Raw genomic sequence first — 9,946 nt, 5'->3', positions numbered from 1 at the left:
AAAGGAAAAAAAAGTGGTTGCATCTCATGGATTCCATCTATCTCGTAGAATGAGTGTTTTTGTTGTAAACAGTATGAATTATTGAGGATTGTCCAAAGTATCACAATGGCTTAGATTGCAGGCTTGCAATGGGACTCATATCACCCTGACCTGCTGCTTTGTTCCCAATCTGGAAAGAGCTAAATGAGTAACAAGGAGGGGCTACACTCTACTGATTACCCTATGAAGAAAGGCACCTTGGTGCAACCCAACACACGAGTATACAGAACAGCACTTGAAGCAGATAGTCATTCCTGCAAGCATCTCGCATTGCTCCCCTTTCCATCTACTTGGTCTACACAATGATGACTCCCATAGCCAAATCTTTCTATGACCTCAGTGCCACTGATCTCCAAGGGGAGAAAGTGGATTTCAACAATTTCAGGGGGAGAGTGGTTTTGATAGAGAATGTGGCATCTTTTTGAGCCACCACAGTGAGGGATTACACCCAGATGAATCAGCTGCAGAGCAAATACCCTCGACGGCTGGTTGTGCTGGGTTTTCCTTGCAATCAGTTTGGCTACCAGGTAAGTCCCTTAATTTGATCTCTGTTCATGACTTTATGTGACAGTAGGTAGTTCTTTCTTCTGCAACTACAAAATCAGTTTCTTTGCCATTGTGAAATGGTTGTTCTTTCTTGAGTCCTTGTATTTTTAGAAACTAGGATTTTGACCCTGTACTCACTAACTTGGGAGCTGGGAACGGTGGGGCCTATACAGTAGGAAGGTCAGAGAACACTTGCATTCTATAACTGACATAATTTTCATTTCCTCTTGCTAGGATGTTACTCATCTAAAAAAAATCAAAGTGGTGGACACAGAACTATACATTGTTCAACCCTACAAGATTCTTAAAAGAGAGCAACAAATTGCTCCAGAAACACATTTCAATGTAAAGTTCATTAATCAAGCAGACATTGTACTGCTTCTGCTATTTAGAAAAGAGTGTATTCTTTTACACAAATATGAGTTTTTTAAACATTTTCCCTGTTTCCGAAAGAAGAGTTTTGTTGAGAGCAAAGAAAGTGCTATTTAAAATGTGTATTATTTAACAAATTTTTCGGCTAATCTTACTCCTCTGAAAAATCACTCTTGAACCAAATGATCTTGGGCAGCCTTTTCCAATTTTGTGTCCATGAAATGTGGTTGATTTCAATTCTCATGCTGGGTTGAATTTAAGGAAACCTGGCACCATGGGGGATTTGCTGCTATAAGGAAAAGGACAGACAGAGAATACATGGATAAATATGGCCAACTTAAATAATGAGAAGATAAAGAATTATTAGATATTTGATCATTGGTGGGATAAGAGAAAAAAGGAAAGCTAATCTATATCAACAAGAAATCCTTCGGCTCTTGAAGCTATTCTCATTTCCATCAAACTCGTACATCAATTCGATGTGGTGTTTTATCCCTTAAACTCTTTTTTTTTCTTCTTTTGGATCTCACCAATTCCATCCAACCACAACTTTCTTGGCCTTCCCATTTCTCTCAACCCATTCACTTTTCCTTCTTGTATTTCTTTTGCAACTCGGTCCTTATTTATTCTCTTTATATGATGAAACCTGTTGAAATCTTTCATATTGGTCATTCACTTTTTTGTTTCATCCTCATTAATTCATCACTTTATCTGTTGAGTTTTAACACAAACACTTCTTAAACAACCTATTTTCCATAGAGCTGTCTCGAGCGTCCAGGTTGGGAGGAGCTCCAGTCTCGGCTCTTCCAGGCTGAGCTTGAAATTGAGGAACGCCCCTCACCGTCACATGGTCCTCGGGCGCTCCCCAGTTTTTTGCTCAGCCTCGTGGCAAACAGGCTGTTTTTCCCTTACTCCGGTCGTTCAGCATTCTAGGCCTCTTCTCTCATCGCTTTCACGTGGATCACGGCAGGCAGCGCAGGAACTCAGGTTTGAACTCCCAGGAGTGTTTTTAATATCCGAGCCGTTCCTTAAGGGGAGAAAACGGCGCCGAGCGCTCCCGCTTCGTTTGCCGCCTAATCGCTCCGCGCGAGGCCGCTTCGTTTCTGCCTGCCTCTCCTTGCTTTAGCCACCGTTCCCCCCCGCGAACGCCATCTAGCCCAGGGTACGCTTCCCTGGTTCTCCCAAAGGGTCAATTTAATTTTCCCTGGGAGTTTACGCGCTGGGGCTGCCTCCGTTACTTGCGGCCTCCATCTTGGGCCCCTGTGGCGTCCACCATCTTGGGTGTGTCCTGGAACGGCCGCCATCTTGGGAGTGGCCGCATGGCCGTCCGCCATTACTAGAGGCCCTTTACAGGCCGCAGCCTTAACTGACTATTAGGCAGCCTGGGATTCCCTCGTCTCAGCCTGCCTTTCATTCTACCAACAGGCCTCCTGCAGAAATAGGGCCTGTTGGCCCTGCAGCCTTTTTCCCCAGCAGGCGAAGTAGCAGCTCTGCCCCCCACCCCTTCCCGGTCCGTCCGGCAGGGTAGCTGCCTGGCGTTCACCTTCTGGCTGATTGGTCTCTGGGCTAGGCCCTGGTTGTACCAAACCTCTATTTTAAACAGAAAAATTTTTTTTGACTAAAAGGGGGCGTGGAACGTGCGTTGGGATTCCCGGCCTCCACGTAGGCCGCATCCAGACCTGGTTTTCAGCTTACATTATTCCCTTCTGCCTGCGGCCCCAGGGTCATTGGTTTTTATCAGAGGCCTACCAGTAGGCCGCATTGTTTTCCTGACTCCTGGCAGATCCTGGGACTGCTCAAATACCTTGCAATCCTGCCTAAGTCTCCCCCAACTAAGGAGTTAGTTGCTTGCCATGTCCCTTCCCGGTTCGCCCGGCAGGGACAGCTTGGCGTTTATTCTGGCTGATTGGCCCCGGGTTAGGCCCTACTTCCCAACACGTTACAGAACAATTCTGTGGCCTTGACAAAAAGGGGGTGCAATCGAGCACTGGGAGTTCCAGCCTCTGCTTAGGCTGTACCCAGACCCGTTAACCGCCTCGCATTAACCAGGAAACTTTTTCCTTTTTCTCTCCTCTCCAGATGGCAGACGACAATACCTCTCGTGGCACTTCTCTGAAGGCCAAGGCCAAATCCCACCACCTGCGCAAACAGGCACAGGAACCATCCAAAGCTTCCCAAAGGGATGCCCTCAGGCGACACAGGGCCTCGAAGGGAAATTGACAGGACGCTCTCATGAGTCAAGTTCTGTGCCCCGGGACCCTTCCGTTCCATCAACCTCCACCCATCCTCCTCTCCCTCCTCTCCTGCTTCTGCTTCTCCCCACAGCCTGGACAGGCCCCTGAGGTCACCTTGACCACCACTGCTGTAGAACTGCGCCCGGAGGAGTCTCACCCACCCCCATGGCGGAAATACCTGAAAACCTAATGCAGGCTATGGAGCTGGCCATCCGGCAAAGGGTAGCGCAACAGATGCAGCAGCTGGCGGTCTGGCTCCTCGGCCCTGCCCCCAAGGCCCTAGGATCAGCGGCCTCGCATGGTCAGGCAACTCCCCAAGAGGACTTAACCTTACCTTTGGAGATGGAGGGGATGGAGGCCCAAGAACCCGGGACCCTTCCCTCTTTGGGGACGAGCAGGACCTTGACATGAGGTCCCTCATAGGCAGTGAACTCTTTTCAGGAACAGGCCCCTAGAAGGGGACATGTCGGAGGCGAGGGCCTCCCTCCAGGTCAGCCCGTTTCTAGGGCTCTTTAAACTGCACCTATTTAGGTCCCTCCTGTTCAAAGCCAGGACCACCTCGGGCCTGAACCCCCTCCCCCACCCAACCCAGCGGCGGCAGGGGTTCCTCCCGACTCTCTCTTCTCTCAGCCCGAGGACAAGCGAGCTGAACTGGCCCTGTGCCGCGCTCACCTTTCTGACGCTTGGGCAGTCAGGGCTTCCACTGCCGCGTCTTTTTCACCAGGTCTTCCATCAAGTGGCTCCAGCAGCTCAAGCAGCATGTTCCCACAGCCAATCTCAGGGCGCACCAGGACATTGCCAAGATCCTGGCTGCGGCCGAGTTTTCAGCAGACGCCACATTCCAGGCGGCAAAGTTCTCCACCAGGGCCATTTCGTCCCAGGTTACCGCCCGCCGTCTACTCTGGCTCCGTCACTGGCAGCGGACGTTAAAAACAAGACTAAGCTAGCAACAGCCCCCATCTCTGGGGGAAGCTATTTGGACCGGTTCTCGACCCATTCCTGGCCGAGACCGGAACAAGCGCAAGTACCTCCCTTCCCTCTCTAGGAGGTCCGACTTCAGAGGTTCCTCCCCCTCTCCTCGCCAGGGTTCTTCCCATTCCTCCTCCTTTTCCAGATACTACCGATCCTCTCCCTATAGATCTCCCTACCGGCGGAGCCGGATGGGTCCGGAGGTAATTCTTCCAGGAAGCCCTCCCGGGATCCGGGAGAGGTTCGTCCGTCGTCCCGATAATGCAGTCGTCCCCAGGCGCTTGTTTTTAAAAAAAAAGAGAGAGGAAGGAGTGCAAGAAGGCCTATCTCTACTCCGACCTTTAACCCCTGCTTGCAACAGGCTCCTACCCCAGGAGCACTCTTGTCCTCCTCACCCTGCCCTGGGCAACTGGTCGGCAGCACATCTACCCCCATCCAATGCTAGCTGGGGTCCCTTCTTGCGCTCCCGGGCCTCACACAGATCTCTGCCTTCACTACTACTTTGATCCCCAGACAAGGCGGCCCTCGGCCAGCTGGGTCCTTGAACAAAGCCGTCCGCCTCGCCGTTGGGCGGAACCGAACCTGGCTCCCCCCAGGACAGGCCGTGGTTCCGGGAACTCGCTACGTCCAGGCAATTGGTTCCCGGGGCCTTCCTGATCCTAGCAGAGGGGCCCTCCTTCTCTCCCGGGTCATGGAGGTAGCCCATTGCCGTGTTCCCCGGTCTCTAGTTTTAGGGCTCCTCTGCGCCTCCCCTCCTTCTCTCTGTCCCAGAGTTCTCCCAGGGAATTCCCAACACGGGTCGATCTTCCCAGTTTCTTGAATCCCGGTCCCAGTGCACACCTGTTGGCCTCTTTGGCGGGACTGCCTCCTGGATAGCTCCGCCTCCTCTTTAGGCCCCTTGTTGAGACATTCCAATATCCAGGGTTTCTCCTGTTGTGCATGCCTTCCAGCGGGTCATCAGGGTTCCAGGAGAGATTCTATACCAGACGGGGCCCCACCCGCAGGACTAGCCAAGCTTTGGTATGTCCCAACCTGGGCGCTCGAGACAGCTCTATGGAAAAGGGCGTTGGTTCTTACCTGATACGCTTCTTTTCATGGAGCTGTCGAGAGCGTCCAGCCCCACACGTAGGCCGTCTGGTGGGAAACCTGGCTGTTCGACCGAGCAATCTAATATATTTTTTTCCTGAGTGTGATGAGAACAGGACTTTCCTTCTCGTCTGTGCAAAAACCTGGGGAGCGCCCGAGGACCATGTGACGGTGAGGGGCGTTCCTCAATTTCAAGCTCAGCCTGGAAGAGCCGAGACTGGAGCTCCTCCCAACCTGGACGCTCTCGACAGCTCCATGAAAAGAAGCGTATCAGGTAAGAACCAACGCCCCTTCCACGTCATTTAACTTTTATGCTTCTTCTGACATCCCTAACTCTCATTTCCATAGAATGAAGTAGGCAAACGCATAGGCTTCTTTCAACATTAACCACAATAAACCACTAACTATCCAGTACTTTTCTAGAAGCATTTGCAGATTTTAACGTTTCTCCATTTCCTCAGATTTAGTATACGATCTATCTAGGTACACAGATACACCTACTTTCTTTAGTTTTTCACTGTGTATATACAGGTAGTCTTCAATGTATAACCGTAATTAAACCCCAAATTTTTGTTTGCTAAGTGAAACATTAAGTGAGTTTTGCCCCACTTTATGACCTTTCTTGCCACATTTGTTAAGTGAATCATTGCAGTTGATAAATTAGTAGCATGGCTAAGTGGAACTGGTTTCCCCACTGACATTGCTTGTTAGAACCTTGCAAAAGGGGATCACATGACCCTGGGATATTGCAACTGTCATAAGCATTTGCATTTTGATCACGGAAACCATAGGGATGCTGCAATGGTTGTTTAACTGTGAAAAAAGGTCATAAGTCACTTTTTTCAGGAACGTAACTTTGAATGGCCACTTAATGAACCATTGTAAGTCAAGGACTATTTGTATAGTTTGCAACCATTCCACTCCATTTTCTCTCTCAAATATAATTATATTTTTTATGAGGCATTACTTTTCAGATTAATTCTTGTGTTAATCTATCTAGTATTCGCTGCAAATCATTAAAAGTCTTAACAAGCCAGCAATGCAGCATTATCTGCATCCAAAAATGCAAATATAGGTAGTCCCCTCTTAACTATTATTTGTTCATGTATTACTTCAACTTATGACAATGCTGAACAAATGGTAGCTTTGGCTGGTCCTCAAAGTTATGGCCATCGCAGTGTCCCCACGGTCACATGAGGAAAATTTGTGAGCTCAGCATCCCAGCTGTAGTTCTGACCAGTTCTAATGCATTCAATGGCATTATGTATGCAAAATATTCCATAGTTCATGCCTATTCACTTTATCATATACAAGTAGTGTTTGGTTTAGGAGCACAATTGCGTCGAGAATTCCTGTTGCTAAGCAAGATGGCTGGTGGGGCTTTTGCTTGTTTGTTTGTTTTTATTTATATATAAGTATTTTGAAAACAGTGCATTGTCCAGGCATTTCAATTTGCCAAAGGTGGTGATTAAGTGAGTCACACCCAATTTTACAACTGTTTTGGTCACAATTCTTAACCAAATCACTGCAGTTATTAAATGAAGGACCAAGAAAACTTGTATTTGAGGGTAGAATCAGTACAAAACGCACCTAACTCTCTACGCTGATGCCCTCAAGACAAGCAAGGGAGAGGCCAACTTTGTTGCAGGACATTTTAGTTCTCATCCTGCTTTCTACTTCCTCTCAAACAGGAAAATTGCACAAATGAAGAGATCCTCCATAGCTTGAAATATGTGAGGCCCGGGTCTGGCTTTGAACCCAACTTTACTCTCTGCCAGAAGTGTGAAGTGAATGGCAACAACACCCACCCTGTCTTTGCCTACCTGAAGGATAAACTCCCTTACCCAGATGACGACCCTTCCTGCTTCATGTTGGAGCCAAAGTTCATCCTGTGGAGCCCCGTGCATCGCTACGACATCTCCTGGAACTTTGAGAAGTTCCTAGTGGGACCTGAAGGGGAACCTTTCAAGCGCTACAGCTCCAAGTTCCTCACTAGCAGCATTGAGCCTGATATCCAGCGCCTCCTGAAGCTTGCCAAATAAGAAAAAAGCAGAATCCCCAACATTATATACGTAGCCTTTACATAGGCGAGAAAAAAGACTAGGAATTCCTTGCGCTGTAATTGGAAGTTTATCTTCTCCTGATGGAATCACCCAAAGAAACAGGCATGCTCAGTTTTCTCTCTCCCCTCTTTTTCTGAGTGTTTGAGGTGCTTCATCCTGGCAGAGGCAACATCAGACTTCTACTGAATGACAGTCTCCTCTAAAAGCTTCAAGGAGGAGGCTTGAAAAGTGTAAAAGTATTGATTCCTTGGCTCTCTCATTGGCTGGTACTGTTGGTTTCACAAGTCAAATAAATGAGTTAAAGAACTTTCTGCTCTGTTTATTTTTAAATGAAGCTGCCATTAATAACACCCATTCTGAAAAACTTTTTTTTGGGGGGAAATCACCTCTACTTCCTATAGTTTGCCTTCAGATGCCCCAATTTCTTCCTGGTTCCTTAAATTACTCTAGGATGGCATTTCATATAAGGACTTAATGGTAATCGCTTAATATTCTTATCCTTTCGCAGCATAAGAGCTGCAAGGAGGAGGATTTAACCTACCGATGGAGGCATTCCTCCAAAGGTTTCCTGAGTAGGGGTGGGATTCTACCAGTTTGCACCTATTCACTAGAACGGATTGTTATCATTCTAAGCAGTTCAGAGAACCGGTTGTTAGAAGAAATTACTGGCCTAATCCTGTAAGGAAGGCAGGAAGGAAACATTCTGGTGTTGCTTACAGAAACTGCCTCTCCGTTAACCCTTATTACATTCTTGGCAGGACTAGACTTCCAGTCTCAGGAATGTCTCTGCAGTTCCCCCCCCCCCACATCGCTGGTACTTTGCTTGTATGGAGTGACCATTCAAAGTTACAATGGCACTGAAAAAAGTGACTTATGACCATTTTTCACACTTACGACTGTTGCAGCATCCCCACAGTCATGAGAGGCCAGGTGAGGAGATATGTGCCTCGATGTGAGTGATATTAAGCTGGCCACGCCCAGCCAATAACATGACCAGCAAGCCACGCCCACCAACTTAGCCATGCCCATAGAACCAGTTGTTAAATAATTTGAATCCCACCCCTGTTTCTGAGGGGTTTTTTTGTAATAAACTGCTACATATCACAGGTAGTCCTCAACTTATGACCCCCAACTGGGCCCAGAATTTTCATTGCTAAGCAAGGCAGTTATTAAGTGAGTCCGACCAATATTACAACCTTTTTTGCATGGTTGTTAAGAGAATCACTGCAGTTGTTAAGTTAATCACATGGTTGTTAAACAAATTCAGCTTCCCCATTGGCTTTCCTTGTCAGAAGCTGGCCCTGAACATCGCAAATGGCAATTACATTACTCCATGCAGAGGTGGTATTTAGCAGGTTCTGACCGGTTCTAGGGAACCGGTAGCAGAAATTTTGAGCAGTTCAGAGAACCGGCAAATTCTACCTCCAACTGGAGATTTTACAGTATCCTTCCCCTGCCACGCCCACAGAACTGGTAGTAAAAATTTTTGAATGACACTGCACCTATCATAAGTACATACCCAGTCGCCAAATGCCCAAATTTTGATCAAGTGGGGATGAGGATGCTGCAACAGTCACGTGCTGTAAGTCAGTACAGAAAGAGTGACTTACAGAGTCACTATTTTTAGTGCTGTTGTAAATCTGAACAGTCACTGAACAAATGGTTGTAAGTCAGGGGACTACCTGTCGATTGTCATTAGCCTTTTGCCAAAGTCCTCTCAAGTTCAGCTCCAGCGATTACAAGAAAGAGAAGGTCTGGATTTATAGCACTGTAAAATTCTGCCCAAATCCTAGAAATAAAAACCACTACTAAGCAAAAATCCTGAATATCCAAGAGGCGGTAGCAGTCTTTCTAGTCAAGCAAGCTCTAATAAGAAATTTTCTTTTAAAAGAATGAAGCCAAGTGACAGAGTTTGGTTTGGATTATTTATTTTACAAATTAATTTACCACCAAATATCTGAACTGTAAGAAACTCGCATCAAAAAACCCCAATAAAAATAACACAAGGATTAAGAGTTGAATTAGAAAATAGGAAGAATAGGAGCACACCGATAGCAACAACCACAGAATTCCTATTAAATTCAGCAGAGTATATCCAGCAATGCCTTGTAACATACATATTACATATTTTAACAACATCTTTGATCTCAGAGTATCTGCTAATTGCAAAGAGGATGGTCTGAAAGACAGTCTCTCCTGATTAAAATTCATTACAAGGGACTGGTTTTCTCTCTCTCCTTCCTAAATAATTAATCAGAGGTTGTATTGAAAGTAAAGGAGCTTCTCTAGGAGACTGTTGTTCGATCCAATCAAACAATATACACCACCATTACTGATGTGAGCAATCTAGCCAAGCATATCAAAAATTACCTTCTGGTTTCCCCCACCTTTGTCAATAACACTATGGTTGAATAATGAGAACACAAACCAGTTTTTATCAGTGTCTTCCATCAACGTATTTTAGGAAATAGACGAAGCATACATTTTGAGATGGTTCTGGGACTCAAGGTCTACAGGGTATTCTCTTTTAGTACTTGTCAAGGAATAGCTTCATTTTTTTTTATACTCCTGATTTTTCATAAAAAGACCACATTATTCTGTGTAAAAAAAAAAGAGGGGGGGGACATCATTTCAAGC

At 46.6% G+C, this 9,946-nt stretch overlaps 1 protein-coding gene across 1 annotated transcript; it reads left to right on the top strand.

Annotated features, from left to right (window-relative positions):
- Positions 1-274: 274 nt before the first annotated feature.
- Positions 275-7,422, top strand: GPX2 (glutathione peroxidase 2). Its single transcript, XM_026708065.2, has 2 exons — positions 275-566; positions 6,938-7,422. The coding sequence occupies exons 1-2, from the start codon at positions 342-344 to the stop codon at positions 7,286-7,288; spliced, it is 576 nt and encodes a 191-aa protein (XP_026563850.1). The 5' UTR covers positions 275-341; the 3' UTR covers positions 7,289-7,422.
- The last annotated feature ends 2,524 nt before the right edge of the window (positions 7,423-9,946 follow it).

The sequence above is a fragment of the Pseudonaja textilis genome, chromosome 1 (assembly GCF_049901715.1).
Source record: "Pseudonaja textilis isolate UNSWEBS1 chromosome 1, rPseTex1.2, whole genome shotgun sequence".
NCBI classification, from domain to species: Eukaryota; Metazoa; Chordata; class Lepidosauria; order Squamata; family Elapidae; genus Pseudonaja; species Pseudonaja textilis.
This window is presented reverse-complemented; position numbering and strand designations above follow the sequence as displayed.